Source organism: Patagioenas fasciata, chromosome 1 (assembly GCF_037038585.1).
Source record: "Patagioenas fasciata isolate bPatFas1 chromosome 1, bPatFas1.hap1, whole genome shotgun sequence".
NCBI classification, from domain to species: Eukaryota; Metazoa; Chordata; class Aves; order Columbiformes; family Columbidae; genus Patagioenas; species Patagioenas fasciata.
In genome coordinates this window covers 195,552,587-195,575,309 of record NC_092520.1, presented here as the reverse complement: position 1 = coordinate 195,575,309, position 22,723 = coordinate 195,552,587, and the positions used below count along the sequence as shown (strand labels likewise).

General features: G+C 35.6%; 1 protein-coding gene across 6 annotated transcripts in view; it reads right to left on the bottom strand.

Moving 5' to 3' along the window:
* The window catches only part of BRD1 (bromodomain containing 1), a 72,456-nt gene that overhangs the window by 34,838 nt on the left and 14,895 nt on the right, over positions 1–22,723 (bottom strand). For all 6 annotated transcript variants that reach the window (XR_011737054.1, XM_065862668.2, XM_071803405.1 and 3 more), the window contains 3 exons: positions 20,106–21,486; positions 6,630–6,786; positions 400–531 (listed from right to left, as the gene is read on the bottom strand). Coding sequence is in view for 5 of the 6 variants with exons in the window: in XM_065862668.2 (XP_065718740.1) it covers positions 400–531; positions 6,630–6,786; positions 20,106–21,472 (1,656 nt within the window). In the remaining variant the exon portion in view is untranslated. The remainder of the gene's footprint in view (positions 1–399; positions 532–6,629; positions 6,787–20,105; positions 21,487–22,723) is intronic.

The following is a 22,723-nucleotide window of genomic DNA, read 5'->3' as shown; positions in this document are numbered from 1 at the left end:
AAGGGTAGATTTAGACTGGATATAAGGAAGACATTTTCTATGATGAGGGTGGTGAGGCACGGGCATAGGTTGACCAGATAGGTGGTAGATGGCCCATCCCCGGAAACATTTGAGGTCAGGCTGGATGGGGCTCTGAGCAACCTGATCTTGTTGAAGATGTTCCTGCTCATTGCTGAGGGGTTGGACTAGATGACTTCTAAAGGTCCCTTCCAACCCAAACCATTCTATGACTCTACTAACATTTTATTTAAAGAGTTTGCATGAGTGCACATATGACCATATGTTCCTTGATACTAAATGAGGATTAGAAGACAAATACTAAAGCCTTTCTATTGTAAAACCCATGTTTGAGAGTCTTTCCTTTGGAAAAGTTTCACCAAATTAAGATACTTCATTTACCTGTTCTCTTTTTAATTTTTCACGCTTACGTATAAGTTCAATCAACAAACGTGCTCTTTCAAGATCATGGCGCAGCCTTTGCCAGTACTTCAATTTTTCTTTTAAGGCTTGCATTTCTTCATCATCTTCTCTCTAAAAGAAGAATAAAAAATGAAAACCACTAACCACTTACTATAAGCTAATTTTACACAATTACAGAACATATCCACAGGAAAAGAACAACAATTATCTTATAGTCATGGCACCTGGTCATAAGCTTTACATCAGAAAATGCAATATAACGAACAACAACCTAGCAGTACAACAACCTGCAAAGTAAGATTCTGTATTTTCACATCAAAATCCAAAACAGGTGAACGTCCTCAGCTTCTTCAGAAACTCAAAGTCTACTAGAAACAAATCCTTCTTGTGCTCACCACAGACCACCTCCCCTGCACCCAGCAGGATTATGACACACTTTTAACAGAACAAAATCAAAAATACCTTTCAGTTAACACATGAAAGAATTTAATCAACACCTTTTTAGGAAGCAGTGGTGTTTAAACACTTGCAGTATTTAGTTTGATTTGTACATAGAGAAAGCAGAGCATTTCTTGTGTGTTTTTACTGTTGTTCATAAAAAAGAGAAGGAAACTGGAATACTAGCCACAATGTTCAAATGGTATTGGTAATTCACCAGAAACAAAGCCAGAAAAAAGTAGAAGTCCTTATATTAGTACCAAATACACAAAAGAAACATCTGCTTTGGAAAACTGTTACATTTAAAGTGAATATTTTATTAAAAAATCTCAGAAAGAGATCCATAGCTTCGTACGCCTGACTTGTAACTAGCATAATGCAATATACACTTGATAAGTAATTGTCATGTGTTCTTTCTTTTAAATTACAACAAAAAATAAATTCCATACAAAAAAGTAGAAGACAGAAAACTGTCTCAACAGATCAACAATTAGCACTATAAATTGTTACACTCGCAGTAAAAGCCTCCTTCAGAGGAGAATAATTTAGAAATATTAACAGGTCCTCTAAAGGAAGCTTGTGAACTCTTTCAGACTAAAGGTTCTAAAAACAGAATTGCAAAAACTGACAGTAGAAGAAAATATCTAATAGATTGGCGAGCGCTATGATTCTATGATCTGCATAATATTTTATTGCTTTACACACTTTGCAAGAGTAAAGGCAAGTACCTGTGGAAGCTATGAAGTTAGTTTTATTCAAGTCTCCGACTTCACTGAAGTCGAAAATCGCTAACTATTTACTATCTCTGTAGTACAGTAAAGCACTGTGGAAACAACAGTTCATTTCTCTTCTTGAAAAAAAGACCAAAAAGAAGTAGCTAGACACTTCTAGTTCTCTTTCCCAATGACTATTACACTACTGACAGTCACCTTTTCTTTTAAGGAGTTAAGTCATGACTTGGCGACATAACAATTAAACTATGAAAAATTGGTTAGTTCAAAGTGGATTTTGATAGAATATTAATATACACATTCCTTAAAATTCTCAGAGACTTACTGAATTAGAAAGTCTACACTGCCACCAATTGCTGTTCTTTTACACTTCTTCATCTCAGAGTAAAGATCCCATGCATGGAAAAGCAACTTGTTAACTGATACAGCTACACTGTTTTTTCATAGCTTTACAGTTTTTCAGGACCAAAATTAAATTATGGCTACTGCTAAATGTGGAAGGCTTTCCTTCCCTCTGCTTGCAGCCATTCAGAGTCTGCTCTTTTGCCCTAGGTAATTGTATAGTTCATGAAACTGGGGAACTGATTCTGCTGAAAGCGAAGTCAACAAAACCATATTAGTTTTAGGGTAGGTCAGGAAACTTAAATACCGAAAAAAAGAAAAAGTTATTTTGTTACACAAGGTCTTGGGGTAGTTCATCAGAGACTTAAGTATTTGGTTAAATCTGAAGGTCTAGTTTCACTTAAAAAAAAAAAAAAAAAATTCTTTCAGACAAATCAGTTGATTTACAAATTTCATTTCATAAAATAGGCAGGTAGGTAAAATCTGCAGATGTGACCCATAGTATCAAGAGCACCTTGTTTATTTTTGTGCACCTATACACTCCCTTCTTCAATGTCACTCCAGCTTGGGGATTAATAGCAAGCCTCCAGTTTTTTGACCCTTCTGTGCAAAGTAATGTTGGCAGACATGGTTTTAATAGCTAAGGCAACCTGCCTTTACCCTAACCTATTTATTACCTGACATGCAACATACACCTTAATTAGATTAAAAGATCCAGGCAAGCTGAAAAGAGCATAACACACTGGTTTCCAATATTTAACTAGTGAAAACTTGGATAAAGAGTTCCTTTCAAATTTTTTTTGTTTTCAAAATCTTTCTGACAAGGGAAGTTCCTATTAACTTCCTGAAAAAAAGAGCTCTTCTTCCAAATCTGTCTTTCTGCAACAAAGCCAGAAAGTTTCTTCTGGCTGACAACACAATAAAAAATTACAAAGAAACCCTGTGCTATTTTCTGATGCATTCAGTTCTTGCTGAACACCAAATATTACCTAGAAAAGCTAAAACTGACACATTTATTAATACTGAGGGAAGAGGGAAAAACTTTTAAGTTTACACACAGAGTACGCATCAACTGAGAACTGGTCTTCAGCTCCAGCTCCCACCATGAGTATGTTCTCAGTCTTCGCATCCCAGCAGGAACACTGCCAGCGTACCAACAGATCGCTCCTTATGCTGGATGTAAATACCTTGGGACAGCCTTGCTCCCTACAGGGGCTGTAATTTAACATGAGCCAAACAAAAATAGCATTACAGTGACAAAATTGGATCTTGAGCAATACAATTAGTTTTATTAAGTTCCTCTTCTGACACTTGTATGCCAACCAATCAAAACCATTTAGTGGTTGCAATTTCTGTTCCTACTGAAATCTTCAGTGCAGTTGTGACCTTAGTCACAAGCACCTTCTACTTTGTTTCTCCTCAAAGTGGTTTTAAATCAACCTCACTAGAGCAACAAGCTACTACAATTAATTTTCACGCCTTATTTTTATTAAAGTTTTCTTTACAGGGAAAAACAAAACAAAACAAAAATAAAATACTGGGGACATAGATTTATTAGAGTATTTCCAATACCTTTCCTGAATTTCTAGGTGGAGAGAATTGACAGTATAAACCATTCTTTCAGAGAGTTCCTTGTTCCTCCACATGGTGAGGTAGGTTATAAGCAAAAAAATCTTCTTGCTTGATTTAGAACTGCTAGTTCACATAACATCACATTCAAAAGCATGCCATAAGTGAGCTCTGAAACACGTTCATTAGGAAGTGACTCTAGATCATGAACGCTTGCTCCCCTGCCAAATTTGTTTTAGTAGCAAACATCAGAGTGGGATCAAAACCACCTTATACTAGGCATCTTGAAACCACTTCCAGGGTTTTGGTTCCTCATCTTAACATTTCTTTTCAGTTTAAGCAGCAATAATAACAAAAATCTGAATCCCTATTACACCAATGTTTCTGTTCCTTGTATTGACTGAAAACCTATTTAGGTTTTTGACCATCTGACCTCTCACATAAAATAAGGTAAAAGAAGTTTCCCATCTAGACTGAAAGGAAACAATCATCTACACCTCAAAAATTCTCTCAGAACAGCTATGCCATAGTCATATTGAAGTATACAGCACAGTTTGGCTTATACTTGGAGTAACAAAGATGACTAATGCTTCAAATGCTTTGCAGTTATGACTACTTAACTAGGTATTACAAATAATTATTGAAGAGGCTATGAAGAAGACACAATGTCATGCACAGGACATTTGGGACTCATTGAAAAGCACTACCTGCACATTTCTTTAGTCAACTGAATCATTTCATACTCAGCTTTGCTTGAAACCTTTTTCTTTTCAAAAGACAATGTTAATTTCAATTATAAGTTTTAAGAATCAAGTCTCAGAAGTGACCCAATTTTTAATGAACAAATATAAGTTTCCAATTAATTTAGAAAGTATTTTATTTTTTTTCTTACTTAAGAATAGTGCAAAGTTAGAAGAGGAGGCAGAGAGGGAAAACAGGTGTTTATACAAGAGTGCAAACAGGCAAAGAGATTTTAAACAGGTCATATCTAAGGTTTACTTTATTATAATCAAACATCAGTTATGAGTATTGTTTTATTTTGGTAGTTACTCTTCAAATATTCAGAAATGTTGCAGTCTTATCATGCCATCTCAACAGGAAAAGTACTTCCCAACTCCCAAGTATAATTTTTTCAGACACTAACTTAGTCTAGGTCTATACTGCCATATAGACCCTGGAATTTTGTGCTTGATTAATTTTAAGGGTTCAAGCTCATTAAAAAAAAAGTCTACCATCTGAATACATTGAAGTTCAGCTATTATTAGGCAACTGTCTGGCACCGCTCTTCAGAATGCAAATTTCTCATACAGAATTGAAACATTAATCAAAGATTAAAAGTAGAATACAAAATATTTTAGAGAAGTTTTAACCCAATAAACAGTATTAAAATGGAATAATAGAAAAGCAATGGAAGAAGATAAAGGAGTGGCCATTTTTTATTCAATGTTAATTCCACCTAAATCGAATTTCAGCATCTCAGCTATGAGGAAAGGCTGAGGGAACTTGGATTGCTTAGCCTGGAGAACAAATGGCTTGGGGGGGTAAATTTCATCAATACATATAAATACCCAAAGGGAGGGTGCAAGGAAGACAGAGCCAGGCTCCTTTCAGCAGTGCCCACTGACAGGAGCAGAGGCAATGGGCACAAACTGAAACACAGGAGGGTTCTTCCAAATATCAGAAAAAACTTTTTTTTCCACTGTGAGGTGACCAGGTACTGGCACAGGTTGCCCAAGGAGGATGTGGACTCTCCACTCCTGGAGATATTCAAAAGCTGTCTGCACATGGTCCTGGGCAACCTGCTCTAAGTGGCCCTGCTTGGGCTTTCGGGTTGGACCAGGTATCTCCAGAGATCCTTTCCAACCTCAGCTCTTCTGGGAATATTTAACTAGTTTTTTTCCATGAAAAGCTAAGAAAAGAAACATGAAGAAAAATGACAGATCAGATAATTAGGAAGTAGTGTTGACTGCGGTATTTTTAAGACTAGATCACTTAATGACAATCAGCAAACAGCAATGCAATTCAAACAAAATAATACTTAAGCTTTAAAGAAGAAAAAAAAATCTCAATTTAATACAAGTAAATGATTTAAAAAATGCATTTCTAAGTTCTAAAGACTATTTTACACGAACAATTCCACTCAAAGTCAAACACCTGGAGAATAGAAAGAACACAGCCAGCTACATTTTCAGTTCAATTAAAAAAGGTAACTGGGATGCAGTAAGAATTTCCACATCATGATGCTTCACAGCACTTCAAGATCTACACACATGGATCCATACACAGAATTCAGAAAGGAAGTTTTAATTATTTTCTAAGCCACTCAGTGACTTGAAAACAAAACAACAGAAGACCTTCCAAAATCTCTAACATCACTGAAGAGCTGTTCACATTACAAAATTGGGAAGCAGAACAGTACTGCTTTCTGAATCCGATACATACGTGAAGTGACTGTTTTCCAGCTATTCTGACTGCTAAACATGTTCAACCAACCTAGGTGTATTTTAGCTGAGTTTTACTTTAACAAAATATCAGCATAAATTTATGCTTGTCTACAATCCCACTTAACTGTCAAAAGTGAAAATGAAAGTTGAAACAGGTCTTCGAACTTAATCAACAACTCACTCTTAGTTCTGCTATTACCAAACAAGGTGGGCAATAAGGATCTGAATTCAAAACCTGTAAACTAGCACGCCCAATCTTAACTCTGTAAAAATCCCCATTTTCCTTCGTTATAAATGTCAAAAACATACTTGTTTTGCATCTTCTGAGGAACTTAAAATAAAATGTTTTACCTTATTAACTCATAGCACATTGAGGATGAGTTAAAAAAACAAACAATGGTATTAGGATAGTTTTGGTGACAGTATTTTTGTGAAACATTTAAGTAAAACAAAAGAAAAACCCATACAGGTTGGTTTGGTTTTTTTAATATCTCACAAATTAAAAAGCATTTGATAATGCCTAATTTCAAATATAGGTCACATTACTTGATAATAAGGTGAAGAACCTCCTCATTCCTGAATAACAGAAAGTTTTTACTACATGCTATGATTTCCGGTTATTTTTTTACTCTGTATAAAAGAGATTTTCTGATTTTTTCTTGTAAGTAAAAAGTGTGTCACATACCTGTTGTGTGTTTCTTTGTGATTGTAAACTGGACTGCAGCCTTCTCAACAGAGGAACACCATTCCTAGACAGTCTTTTAAGCAACCAGTAACTGTGCACTCGTTCAACAAACTGCTTCTTCCGCTGAATGGCCACCTGATTCATAATCTTATTTAATCTAAAATATGGAAAAACTGATATTGTATTTTTCATAGCAAAGCATAAAATGTATTTGTCTATGGAAGTTAACCGTCAGATATATATGAACGTATAATGTAACAAGAGCAGTGATCACCATATTACTTATTTCTTTCAATGACACCTCTTTTTGCACAATTACTTCTGAGCAGTAGATGACAATCAAATACATCTGCTTGACACTATAGTTTTTACCAAATACATTTAAGTACTTTATAAAGCTAAAGGGTATTAATTTTTTCATGATCATTATCTCAAGAGCAACCCCAGATTAGGACTGAGAATAAAGCAACATGTGCATTTCAGAATTATCTTCCTATTAAAAATAAAATCAGAAATCAAGTTGTAAATCCCTACAAGTTTTCAGATAAGTTGTGTCATCTTCACACAGAATTAGTAGTTTATTTTAATGACAATATATCTTAACTTTTTACATAACAATGTACAACAAAAAGCCTGTATTACTCATCCACTAATATTATTTTTTCATAAATACAGCAAACAAAAATATAAAACAGAAGAACACTTATGATTTTACCCCACACATATGATGAAAATATTCACACAGAAAAGATGCAAGAGGATACAAACAGCTAAGCAAAATACCATGATTAAATAAACAATATTTTCTCCAAACTTGATTTTAACAGATGCAAATACTGTTTGCATATACTCTGTTTACAAATACTCTAGGAAAGTGCTATATGAACATCACATGCAACAACCTTGACTCTTAAATAAAGACACATTAAAATGTCAAAGCCTCACATATGACAGTAACCTCTCGAAACTTAAAAAAAAAAAAAAAAAAGTTTATCTGAAACAAGTAGCCCTTACAAGATGCCCCAAGGCACCCAGCGCCTGTGTTGTCAGGGGATTGTCCATTCTCTGGGCACTGGGCTGAGTGGGACAGAGAGAAAAGAATTTCCCTGAACTGAGTGTAAAACTGAGTTACAGAAAGGATAATATTAATCAACAGAAATCTGTTCATTCTTCACTAAGTATATTACTAACCATAGCAAAACTACAACAGGTAGTGGTAGGTCTATCAGAGGTTCTCTAATCAAATTTAATACCAAAATAGGCAAAATTAAATTCAAGAAGTATCTGATTTTTAGAGTGATACCACAAGGCATTTAAATAAAATTAATTAATATAAGCACACAAATATTTTTCTGCTTTCTCCCTTTTAATATTAGGGATAAAGCAGTTTCTCAGGTAAGTGATGTAAGAGAAGTAGTCAAATACCTAAAAAAATGCAAAGCTATAAGTAAATCTCGGATACAATTATTTTTATGAATAGCTGGGAAACCTGAATGATATTTTTCACACAGACATACAAGTGAGTCTATCCTGAGTTCAGCAAAGGTGATCTATCCCTGGTTGTTTTTTCTGGGCTGCAGAGAAGGTAGGGTACAACAGCTCTACTCAGTATGATGCTAACTAGCTACAGAACTTTCAGTCATCACAAGGTAAAGGCAGAGCAAACACAGCTTTTCTTCAAAATATAGTACCACTGTGTCCTTCAGTTCTTCAGGCACATTATTTTTCATTTAATACACTGTGGTAAGTTAGGCATTCTTGAAAAGTTTTAGCTTAACTTAAAGTTTAGACAGTCTGCAGATGGACTTAGGACTGTCTTTTAAGTCTTTCACGGAAGGGCAGATGCAGGCTCCAATCAGTGCACAACAGACCTTGATGTGACCATATTAAACTTCAAACACAACAGAATTACAATTATTTATAGAATGCAATCTAAATCAAATAATTACTTTCACATTTCTCTTTTGGGAGCAGAATAACGTACTAAACTGAGTCAAAACAAGCACAGCCAAATAGATACCTATTTGGAAAGATCAGAGAATCATAATTTAACGTGAAGAAAGGAGCCTCGGCTTTGTGCCCATCAGATGTGGCAAGACTAAGCAAACATCTTTAATTACAGCTTTAAGTACATTTGCCCAGTCACATAACAAAACATTCTATTCATAGATAATTATAATAGTGAAGTGCTAGGATAAACTTAGGAAAGATGTTCACAGAAGATATTCTCCAACTTTGAAAATACAAATAAACAGAAGGTAATCTGGAGTGCAGAAACTACCCAACAAGCGGTAGGAATCTTACTCCTCTCTGCCTTCCCTGCAAATAAAAACAAACAACTACTGGCTGATCATATTTCATTTAGACACCAGCATTCGGCAGTGGCAACACATCACCGATCACACCTTGATTTCTCAAAATACAGCGGTCAGAGGATGTTCACATGGCAGTTATCTACAGAGCCGCTACATTGCAATCTTATTAATATAATGATGTGACATCTGCTGTTAGACTCTTAAGAGCCCACTAACTATAGCACAGTTCTTTGATCACCTTTTTGCTTACTAAGACACTCCCAGGTACGGTTTTACTATCCCAAACAATTTTAATTTTGGCAGACAACACAACCATTCTGGGAAAATGAGACACAATGTACCTACTCCTGTGATGCCAGAAGTAACACAGACTGAGTGCTGATTTTGAAGCTCCCTCCCTTGATACAGTTACCATATTGGGAAAGAGGTTCTCACTCACAGTGATACTTTCAGTCGCAGTGAAGCTAAACACAAGCATGAAATACGGCACAAAGGGATGTGCGAGCCTTGAACAAGATCCTTTCTGATACCTGAACTTGAACTATATTTGTAGATATTGAAAATTAATTTTCAAACTAGAATCTTGAAATTCTTTGAGGTCTGAGAGGAGTTTGCTGCATATACCACTTGCCCCCTTTTTTTTTTTAATTACTTCTCTCCCGGGGAAAATAAATATTGAAAAGTAAAAACAAACAAAAACCAAAACAGTATATATGTCAGGCAGGTAAGGCGAGTAGTTTGAAGACTTTATAGTTTTGAAATCCAGGATATGACTTGCACAAGACAGGATCAACAGCTACAACTATACTGACAAATCCCCCACGCAGAGGTAAGACTTACAGAACTTAGGACACCTCTCATGTCTACATAAAACACCTCAGCAAAGGCATTTTTTTGCCAAGTTATCTGTCTACCCTAGCACTTATTTCCTGGTGTTCTCATACTTGGAAAAACATCTTTCTGTAGTATTTTATTTTTTAAATGTCAAGTCAAACACAGCAAACATTGTGAGAAAATAATCAGATATCTAGAACGCACATTAAACACCAGTGGATCAATTGAACTTGTGCTTTCTCTTCAGAAAAAAACCAGACCTATCTTGCTGCAATTAGCAATCTCATTACATAACAATTTTTATATCTCTATTAAGATTGACAAGTAAGTGCAAGACTACTACTGAAGACAGCTCACAGAGAAGGTAGGAACATACATCTGGAAGATTCTACCAGAGTTATGGTCTCCCCTATCACAACGATTTTAGACACATTGGGGAATAAAAAGCCACAACTATAGCGACTACAGAAAGCAAGGAAGGAGACAAAAGTGTTCTTGCTGTCTAGGTTTCACACGAAACAGAGAATGTGTTAAGACAAAATTCCTGAGGAGTATCCTGAAACGGATTGTGTTAAGTGCTAAACACACTTCGCTCAAAACATTTAAATAATTAAGACAATTAAGCTAAACCCAGAGCAGAACAGCTCTTAACACTGTAACTTGCTGCACCCTGAGCCACTGTTCTGAGACCTTAAGAACAGCTCAGTGTGGCTCACAGTATCTTGTTTTTCCCTCAACTTATCAGTTACTTAAAATGAAGCACATTATAAGAAGAATTGGAAAATGTGGCTGTGTTCCCATGAAATTCAGTAGCTGCTGTTATATAATTAGTTCCATTAAAGCAGCATTAGGTTTCACGCTGATGACTACTGCAGCCTCTTGATGTTTTGGCACCATTAACCATATTCCCTCTTGTTTTTTTCCTTTTTTTGGGCTACATTCCAAGACTATGCAGATGTCAAAACATTTTTCAGAACTGTTTTATTTTTTCCACAGGCAACTGAGGAAACTAGTACTACTGCCCTTCCTACTGGCATCTGACTGTAGAACACTGCACCATGCACTATAACCATGATACGGAGGTATCGTATAATTCCCTGCTCGTCTTTAAAAAGGGAAAGGTCCCTTTTTAATTGAACCTTTTGAATAGCACCTGCAGTTCCCAGCCTGAAACCACAGTTTAGGCTGAAGTGTAAATTATGGCATTAAAAATATGCTGCATTTAAAAAAGCAACAGAGGGATGATGAAATTGGTTTGTTTTGAAATGGTAAGACAGACTCAATTTAATTTCAAATGAAAGTCAATATACAACAGCTTCAGTGAGAAATTGCAATTTATCAGGTGCTCTATACTAACCCTCTCCTCACACAGAGCCATTTGATGGATAAACTGCTCCCCAAAAGGTGTTATTCTTAAAGCACTGCTCAAAGCATTCGCAGAAAGCTTAGTGTTACTCAGTCCTATGTTTCCTCATCTTTTAGATAAATGCATAAAATAATTTTCATCAACATAAGAGATGTGCTTTTGTCACTTTAGCAATTTTACAGTTTCCTTCTCCTACTCATGACTGCCTTCCTCTCCCGGTTTCAGTTACATATCACTGTGGCAACTACGGTAACCAGAGGAGAAAAAAAAAAAAGAAAACAGTATTTTTGGTGACTAACTATGCGGCAGTTTAACTTAAAAAAAGCCAACAAAAGATAATCAGCCATTTTTCTGTTAATCATCACCAACCGCTCCACAGACCATACATGTTTTCTAACTCCCAGATATTATTTTACTGTTATAATATATAAAGACTTCTATAGCATCTCTCCATTCTCTTTTCAAAATATGAACTGGAAAGAAAATTTCCTTATGTAAATATGTGATTTTGCCAGTATTATTAGTATAGTAACTTGGGCAGAAAGAACTTCATATAAAAATCTGTAAGATTAAGTAAGATCAAATACCCACTAAAGAAAATCAATTTTTAAACATGAACTTAAACTAGTATTTGAATTACTACACTTGTCCTGAACCTCCCATTGCATTAATTTGTTATTTTGCATCTTTCTCTATCCAACATAGCTGTATTAAACGTACATGCAAAAGACTAGCAAAACTAAATTATACTCTAAAATTTTATTTACAATCAAATGATGTTCCACCTTACTGAGCAAATAAAATACCCCTATTTTCCAACACAAAGATTGCACGTGTATTTCTAAAACCTGTCAGAACAAAACAAAATCTAAATGGAATAAATTGTAACAAAGTAAACTGAGTTTTAGGAACATTTGAATTTTCAAGTCTTGCTCAGGAAAGACACAAAAATTACCTACAAGCAATTGTAGTAATTCCACTAACTGGAAAAGAATTAGCAGAAAAAAAGAATAAAAACCTATGAAAGCATCTATTCTGAGAACTGGAATTAATTCTTCCCACACGGAACCTTTGGCAGCAGCTGCCTATCAAACAGTGTTTGTAAAACTCACCTTTTAAAACAAAACAGAACAACAGTGTAGATAAGTTTTGTTGCTCTGCCTGTATTTATCTCCGCTTTCTATCAAAAATTCTACATACTGTATTATTTAACTAAAAAAAAACCCAAACCAACCCTTTTGATCACCTTTAAAGATAACACAGGAGGTAGATGAATAACTATGTAGAAATTGGAGTCCATTTGTATTTATTTCCTTTTGAAAAAGGATAAAAATTTCTTTTATAACTAACAGAAGTCAGCTATGTACCAAACAGCACATACAACAAATCCTGAAAAGACTGACAATTATTTCATTTAAACTTCTGCACCACACAAGTCTGCAGGATTCCCCTGTGACAAATATACACTTTCCCAACTATAACTACTCTCCAGCTTTTGAAGATTTGGAAAAAATGGGAATGTCCCATTCCCAAATCGCTTCCCTTAGTAGTCTAACACAGTGTTCAATCACCTTCAGAGTTATTTATTTTTGTCTGTATGTTTTAAAATTCTAGCTATTGAATTTGCCCTTCTCTGCTAGACTGCGAATCTAATTGTGCGTATTTTATCTACAGATGCATCTTCTGAAGCCTGAAAGTCTCTCTGGGATCCTACTCTTTATTCTACATTTACTGGTATTTAAATGTTATTTGATTTTGACTGAACACATAGGAATCACTTTTTCTTACTTCACATGACTGCGAAACCAGGTATCTATTTACCTACTTGAGCAAATAGCTTATAAATTTTTTCTTGGACAAGAAAGCAGAACATGGAACTTAAGGGTTAAGTAAATGCTACCTTTTATCAGTCAATTCTCCCTTAGTTATAAGAGGTTACTTTGTTCCTATTTAACATGCAAGTTTTTGATCTTCCAAAACTCTGGATAAGGAAAAAATAGAAAAACAACCAAAAAACTCTACCCTGTGACACTGAAAAACCTCCCTAGTCTTCTCAGAAAAATCACATGCATAGATGTATTTCTACCACATCCTATACATAATACTGAGTCATGACTTTTCCTTAAAATTACTGAAAATATTATTCTGTGCTTTTTTCGTAGTAGTAGTCATAACCATAACAAACATCATTTTGAAATCTAATCTCAAAAGGCTAAATTAACATCACCCAAAGTATAATTAAAAAACCACCTTTTTATCTATAATAAAAGAAATCTCAGCATTTATCTACTAATTTTTGTGCCTTCTGTAACTTGACTATTGAATTAAAAACTGCCAGGAGACAGTTCTTCAGACAACCCGCTCTGAAAATCACATTCTTGTATGGTACTTACAAGATGCAACATTCTCTAACTGCCACCAAAATATCTAATGAAAGTTCACGTAACTGGTGAAACTCAGAAGTACTGAAAAATAAAAACACATGGATTTTGAGCTTCATAACTGCATTGTTATACATATAGTCATTGTGGACCAAAACCCTTAGAGGACACATAGAATACTAACAATGCACCTTACAGAGATATTTAACATATTAATATATGTTTTAAGCTTCTTTGTACCATGCAAAACAACCAGAATACAGGAAAAACACAGATGTACAACATACTCTCATATTAATTTAATTAAAAGGGCATATTTAAATAAGAGAAAACACTGCTATCCTCTGGATTTTTAGCAAGGGGGAATCACCCTTTGAATATCAATCAACTTGTTGTTTTGTGTGCGTTTGTTCTTTTTTTTTTATTTTACACCAGACATATGTGTGTTTTCTCCATTATTTTTACTTAAAATCAAAATCCACTTTTATAACCTATTAAGTCAGTCACACTTTCTCCAATACATGAATTAATTCTTCTTTAATAACCCAACCAGACTCAAGACAACGTGGTTTGAAAATAAAGCTCTAAAGTTACCTTTACTTCCCCCCCCACCAAATACCACTAAGGCAAAGCTAGTGAACACTGCAGTAGTTCTTTTCTTGATTTAGGCTTTTTCTTAATTTAAGCATAGAGGTTAGCATGACATCAGTAGTAGTTTCCACATGTATCAGAAAGGTTTCAAGCTCAGTCAATCTTACAAGAAACAGCAATGGATGATGACTGCTGGCATCCTCTCCCACTTTACCTAGGTGATTCCATCATCTAATTATCGGATACAACCATAAGGCATACCAACATCATGCTGTCCTGTAATGAAGTATTTCCACATTATTTTGTGAAAGTATACATACATGTATATTCAAGGATAAACAGTTAACAGACATTAGCCTGGATTTATTCAGCTTTCAATCTTTTGCAACACAGGTTCTAGTAGTATTTTTCAATAGCTTTTTTATGTTGAATTTTAAGCAGCGTTTCTTATTTTTTTGCCCCACTTAAAAATTTTCTGAAGGTATTAAAAAAAAAACCCCACACCCGGTACCCTAAACATAAAACCAAATCCTCCAAAAAAACCTACAAGCCACATATGTGAATAAGAAGTATCAGCTGTGAACGCGGACTAAGTGTCAATGGCCTTAGTAAATGTTCCTTTCTGCTGATACTGTATTTCATCACTTCCTGTTAATTTCTTTTTCTGGTCCATACTTTATTTTTGAAGTAATCACGATGCCTGTATCAAGATATCAAGACGACATTTACTTATTGGTAAAAAAGTTCAGAATAGTTCAATTAGATAAATTATAAAACAAAAGGAAATACCGGTTCTGCCTTGAGACAAAAAGTACCAGAAATCCAGTTTTACTACCAGAAGCGACATGCTTTCTAATAAAAGCAAAGGTCAACATAGAAAAATTGATTAATGTGCAGCATATAAATGTTGATTTCTAAAAACAGCTGAAAACTTTTTTTAAGAGTCTCATCAATTTTCGCTCTCAGTTATCTGCCCACTACTTGTTCACTTTCACAAGGATCTTTTATTCTCTCTCAATAATATGATGCAACACAACCAATGCATTTAACACATAAAACAAGTATAATGCCTCATTCCTACTTATTATGCAAGCGGGACTGTTTTTTATTATTTTTCGCTCTCTGTACAAGTATTGCATTTCAAATGCTTTTTAGTTTCAGACACTACAAATATATAATACAGAAACCAAAACTGAAGGAGAAAGCAAATATTTATGTTTTAAAATATCTGCTTCCGCTTTAGAGTGCAGTACTTGCACGAATGGTATTTTAATACAGCAGATTATCCTATATCCAAGTATTTTGAATATTGAAGATTAAATGTTTTACATACATTCAATTTCCCCAAGTATATAGCCACAATGTCCTACTTTCACAACATTTTTAAACAATATGAATATTGACACTGGCTTTTCTTTCACAAAGCAATCACATTTTAAATGCCTCTTTTGACACACAAGATCAAGAGACTACACCAAAATAATGTTGTTTGTACTAAAGAATCAAGCACTCAAAAGTGAGGGAAACCAGACGGTTTTCACAGTTAACACTGCAACTCTTCTTCCCTGTGTATCCATCCTATTCACTGGGTAAGTCAGCCGTTACAAAGGATGATAAGTGGCAACAGGGGAAAAAAATAATCCACAAGAAATAGTGCACAGAGCCAGTACAAGATAACGAACATAGACCTGCAATCTATATAAAACATTTTCAGTATTTGATTAGAAAAACAAGTATTCATTTATCTACTAAGCAAAAGTCAACCATTACACACCACTGGTGGATTATGAACACTGCAAGAACAAATCTGCCGCTGTCTTCAGACAAACTATAGCTGGCGGCAGTGGGAGGCCACTTCTCTGACTACTGTTTCCCAACAGGTGTTAGTACTGTCGCTCCCTCCCATTCAGGGGTACAGTTTGACAGAGTGTCCTGTCCCACTTGTACCCCGCTAACACGGCTGCTCCCACACATCTCAGAAACATGTGACTTTCAGACTAAGCTCATTTCTGCCTTTCCAAAAGAAAAGAGGCTGATGAATGCAAGCAGTACAACTTAAGCAACGATCTTCAAAAGTTTTATATATTAAAAAAAAAAAAAAAAAGGAATTTCCTAGTAAAGAGACAATAAATTTACGTAGCCAGAATGCCTGATGCAAATCATATATGCATAAGAGGTTCTTTGGTGGTCCCATATAGAATCGCACGCGCTAAGCAACTTTGAAGTCAGCACTGAAGTCCCCTTAAGGCTCTCACATGACCTGCTGAACCTCTGGAAGGGGGGGTGACTTTCTAAACCCGGGCAACAGGATAGATGCCCACCATTTAAAAGAAAAAAAAAAAGTAAAATAAAAGACAGGAAGCAATCATTAATCTCCTATCAATGGCTAAAAACTTTTGATCCTACACTCCTTAATCAGTAGTTTACAGAGGCCATATAACTAGATAACAAATGACCTACAGAATGACACTATCTATGTAATTTAACAGCAAAAAGCTTAAGAGTATGACATCTGTGTAAGAAACTGTGAAAACTGCAAGGTGTACAGCCCTCAAAGTCATTCAAGGCAGTCACATAAAAACCTGATCTACAGATAAACTGATACAGAAATTGATGAACTACAGAAAGTTGTGTAGAAATTATGAAGTATGGTTTTCTACACCAGTCTTTTTAACATATTGTGAATATTTACATAGGTGTTTTGGCAAACAGAATTATTACAAATAGTATTATTAAAATGCCAGGTCTTTCATACACACTATCCAGGTAAGGAAACCACATAAACCTGCTACCATAAACTAAAGATAAATGGCAAGAGGTTTCTCCTAAAGCTTCAGCACGTGTCCTCAGAGGCTACATCCACCAAGTATTTTCCTCCTCACTATAACCTTCATATTTGTATACTTCTCCGGCTACTCCAGCTACATGCCCAGGAGACATACAGTTCCTTATTCATGATTAAGAAAGTATACCAAATCAAACATCTCCACATGTGCCTCAATTTCCAGAATGTTGTAAACATATGTTTCTTCTCTGATAATTTAAATAGCTCAATTGCTCTTCCTCGAGATGGCTAGAAAGGCAGTTCCAAGAGAAAAAGCATTAAAAAACAGTTTAGAGAAAATGAAGACTGCTGTGAAAATATCTACATCATTCATTATTAGTCTATGGGTATGTTTTTAACTCACATACATATACAAGAGTTTTTCTAAAGCAAAAAGAAAAAAAAATAGACAAAAAAGAATAGCCAAAGAAAATTAGACAACTGAGATTTCAGTCTGCAGTATAACCACTTTTCTTTTTAATTTACCCATTTCTGTTTTGCTTTCAATTCAGCTATTAGATTTCTAGGACCAAGCACGTTCACATTACAAAGACTACTTAAGCAAGAGTCTCCTTCAGCTGAAGGCAAGCCATTTGTAATACAGCTGAACTTTAAAATAGTTTTAAACTGTGTCCAGTTTCTACATTTGTGACACAGAATTTGGAACTCATGTTCTTTCTTAATTTGTCTTAAAAAACCAAATATACTACATCGCCAATCAGGATTGTCCTAATTAGGACAAAGCCAAATACTTCTATATAACTCTTCCCTCCCACAAACAGCAGTACCTGTTTAAACAATGGTACTAGTGGCTTACCGTCAACTTATGCTTTTCTACAATGCATCACTCAACAAAAATACTATTTTACCAAGCAAAACATAATGGAGAACAAAGCAATCGATCTGATGTTTGTAAACACCACACAGGAGCTAAACTCTGTTTGTCAAAGTCAGTCAACAAGTAGCTACTTGTATCAACACAGCTTACTGCAGAAAAGGACTGCAGTCTCAAATCATGTATTTATTTAGACTAATTCAACCAGCCTGAATTGTCCACTGTCTGAGACTTGGGAGTGAGCTTTTTAAAAAGCAGCGTTTATTTGCATTATTTTAAGAGCCCTCACTGTCACAGCACAATCAACTTGCACATGGAAGTGATGCCTGTTTTGAGAATTTTTCTAAACTACTGTTCTTAAATCAGTAAGAATTTAATTCAAGTGGTAAACAAACATTGATGTTGTAAACGTCAGAAACAAAACCAATACTCAATAAAGACAAACTTGGTACTAGTCCCAATGGTCCAATTTTGCATTTCTCAGCCTAGTACACTATGTCTCAAATGTTCAGCAAAGCCAAAACTGTATTTTTCTACCTCAGAACTTTCTGTCATTACTCAAATTCCAGAAATAAATTATTTCCACTATTGAAATGCACTGTAACTCAGTTTAACTGAAAGAAATTGGAAAAGATCACAGTATGTTTGGGATTGGAAGGGACCTCAAAAGATCATCTAGTCCAATCCACCTGCTGGAGCAGGAACGCCTAGGAGAGGTCACACAGGAACCTGTCCAGGAGGGTTTTGAATGTCTCCAGCGAAGGAGACTCCACAACCCCCCTGGGCAGCCTGTTCCAGTGCTCTGTCACCCTCACTGAGAAGAAGTTTTTTCTCAAATTTAAGTGGAACCTCTTGTGTTCCAGCTTGATCCCATTACTCCTTGTCCTATCATTGTTTGCCACCAAGAAGAGCCTGGCTCCATCCTCATGGCACTCACCCTTTATATATTTATAAACATTAATAAGGTCACCCCTCAGTCTCCTCTTCTCCAAACTAAAGAGACCCAGTTCCCTCAGCCTTTCTTCATAAGGGAGATGCTCCACTCCCTTAATCATCTTTGTTGCCCTGCACTGAACCCTCTCCAGATGCTACTGTTCTTTTAAATTAAGATACAGCTAAGATAACTGAAGTCCATCCTGATTTTTTTTAACTCCTGGAGATTAAAGGTCTTCATTTTGCTATTACTTATGAAAACATCACTTGAAACATCCCTGCTTTTCAATGCATCACTTCACTAGCCTCACCAGATCTAGGGCCACCTGCCAGCCCCTCTGATCACTACAGTTAAAATACAAAAATATGGCATGTTAAATCTAAAGAGCAATATCAGTTCGTGCTTTATATTTGCACTCACATAGCAAAAGCTCCTGCAAGAACTGCAAAAGACACATTAATATAAAATTCAGGTTAAACAGAAATTCTTACAAAGTATAAATTTGTAAGCAAAAACAACATTAGAATTAAAACACTTCGCCACATGCATTAATTCATTTTTGTTCAAACATATTCTTTCACTAAAGTTATAGGATAGATATTTGACAGCATCATTGAATGGGAGGGCACATTAATTTCAAGTTCCACGACCAATAATACTTTAACCAACTACCTAAACATCATGTACTTGCTAACTTTTCTAAAAACAGTCTGCAAGATAGCAAACTGATGATCCAAGCCTTCATAAATACTATTGCATTTGCAAATGAAAACCACAAATTTAGGAAAAAAAATGCCTGAAAAGATATTCTGCCCCACAGAGAAAACACTTCCTGGAAGGCTTCTTTGCACTACTTAAATAGATCTTACAGTACAAGTTTATACTTAATTTAGATGAGATGAGCAAGATTCAAGTCTTGCATATGCAAATGTAATTTTTCAGTTTGGGGCTCTTAAAATTAGCAAAAGAAGTTCACATCCTCAAGTTAACTTTGAGTTTGACTGTTTTTTTAATATGAAGGTCAACCACATATGCAATTCTGAATTCGGTGGTTAATTCTCCAAAGTACAGCAAATGATGACTGAGCACACAGCATGATTTGGTCTGACAACAACAAAAAACAATACAAAACAAACCCAAACACAACTGAAAAAAAAAAAGTTTCTGAGGACAAGACAGACCACTTGACCATCTACTAATTTCTCTGGGGAAGTTAACGTATTTGTAATGCAATTTCATAAAAGTACAATGTACTTTGTATTAATCCTCCAAGCATGCCCTTTAAGGAAAGCATATTAAAAATGCACCAAAACTTAAAGTCAGCATCTAAAAGCATTGGTTTACTATTAAACAGATAATTAAGTAAAGGTTTCTCTCACTTGGAGGGTTTGCTTACCTCTGGGGGGGAATATAAGGAGCAGATACTGTTGGCATAACTGTACAGGGTTCAACCACTGTTTTCTTGGCCTTTTTTGTCTTTTTTCTGACTTTTGATGAAGACCTAGCAGTTCTGACTGATCCCTCCTTTCTACAAACACCATTTTTTATTTCAGCTTCTCCATAAATGTTTAGAGGTCTCCGTGTGCAACCTGGTGGTGTATGTACATCACAATAGGCAGTCTTTTTTACAGAGAAGGTTGTCCCACTGCCAGTTAGTTCTTTCACAGGTTCCATTTTCATATATAGACCGGCTTTTTGAGCACAAGTCACATGGAATGCAGTATAGCAGTTTGCTTTGTGGCACTGGATGCAGGCACCAACACCTTTCTGTTTACAGAGGTAGCATGTTAACTTCCATCTGGCTGGGGGAATGTTCCTGACACCATCAATTGGCTCAATAAAAACTGTATTGGCAAATCCAACTTCAGGAATCCACAAAGCACACACAACGTGCCCCCAACGATCATCATCAGTCTTTTTAAAGGCACCTCCCTTGTTTGGGCACAGCACACAGTCTACAGGCCGAGAACGGGACTGCAGACAGTGTCTGCAGAGCCACTGGCCCTCAGGTATATATGGCACCCCATAGCATTCCTGATGTACTGCTAAGTTACACATATCACAAAACAGGATTACATTGCTGTTCTGACATTCACCATCCATGCATATACAACACACCGCATCTTCATCAATTAAAGACTGATGATCACCCTGTTTTTGGTTCTCACAGTAAGACTCTTTTTCAAATCTATCCATAAGGAATTCGAACATATTTTGTGAGACAACTGACACTCCATCACTTTTCCGCTTCTCATTTATTATTTCTAACCATGCATAATCTTCTTCATCCATGTCATACTCAACTTCATTATCAAGTTCTTCTGCTGACTTCTCAATGAATTTGTAATAACCTGGAGGTCTCCGAGGAGCCGAAGGGGGACTGTATTCAACAATCCGTACTTTTGGTTCTGGAAGAGGAGCTGTTGTAGCAGGTGTACCATGTGAGCTCGGAAGAGCTTCATTTTTCTTTTTCACTTTGTTATTTTTATGCCGTTTGCTTCTTAGACAAATTGGTGGTCTTTCACTATTTTCTTTATTGCTGTTGCATTCACTCATTTCCTGGGCTGTAAGATCATCTTCTAATATAATCTCTAAAGGATCAAATATACTGATCCTGTGCAAGCGACCTTCAATTTCTATTTCAACCATTCTTTGAGCTTGAGCGTACGTCAAGGTTTCTCGTGTGGGGGAGTGCTTAATACTGCACGGGGAAGAAGAATGCCTTGCTGCCGATACTCGATGACATCTTCCTTTTCTCCTCATTTGGTAATGTTTACCTAAAATTAGAACAACAGTTAATACTATGAACTCCAAATATTCATATTATTAGTTTTACTATAGCAAGAAAAAAACTTGCAATTCTATAGGCCTCAACCTATCTGCTCAAATGAAAATAACAAGCCGGTCACACTTACTTCATAGGACTGCACACTTCGTTTTGTACAAATGTAACATCGATAAATAGATCTCTGAAATAACAGCTTCTCTTGGTAAACACAGCTATACAAAACCCTTGACACAAAAATCCTACAAAAGAGTTATCTATACGACCTCTGCATGAGAAAAAACATTTCAGAAGTGCCATAGAAAAAAAAAGATACACCTGTTACCTTGTAAGAAAACTTTTAACACAGTATTTCTTATTATGTTAAGGGTGTCTGCAGTTTGTACATTTTTTTCAACAGTCACAGTTTCTTTCCTCCAGATCTCAAAAGAACTAACAAAATCATGAAGGAGAAGTAAGTTTTCCCCACAATGTTTTCCAGTGTAATTTGAAATAATCCTGTTAAAAACTCAATTACTACACCTACAACTTAAGGCGGAAAACTACACATACTTCCGTCTTTGGCAAGTGCGCAATTTGACAGCCCTTTAGTTTTTTACTTTTCTCAATTCTTAGCAAGTCTATCATTCTTTACAAAATTACAAGAATGCAAATGAACCTGCAGTGCTCAATATGTCACAGTATGGACTGCAACTACGAAATATTCCACCTGTAAAGTAGATGTGACTTAGAGTGAAAACTTGCTCCCTGCATGTAACTGTGCATGTATGCACACCCTTCTCTCTCAACAGATTATTCAAGAGTGATTCTCAGAGTAACTGGGGTAGATAAAAATCTCCCTGTCTTTAAATCCAATCCCAAACTCTTTATCATAATTTTCAAGTTTAACACTTACTGGAAATAGATTGTTCCACATACTGCACAAAATGATAGCTCCATCTGCACCCCACCATGAAGCATCATGACAAGCACGCATTTTGTTCAAAGAATTTCTAAGTAAAAGCTTTCACACTTATGCCTTTTTAACACTTTATTTTTTTTTTCCTATGAGGGTTGAAAATACTATAAAACCAACCTATAAGGTCAAGTTTAAAAGTTCTATCCCCGTTCTTCCTAATAAATCATTTATAAACAGCAAAAGTCTGCCTCAGCTACAGAAAAAACTCTTGATCTTTAATCATTGGCTTCAAGTATTATTAGGACCTCACCATTTAAATTCTGACCAACAA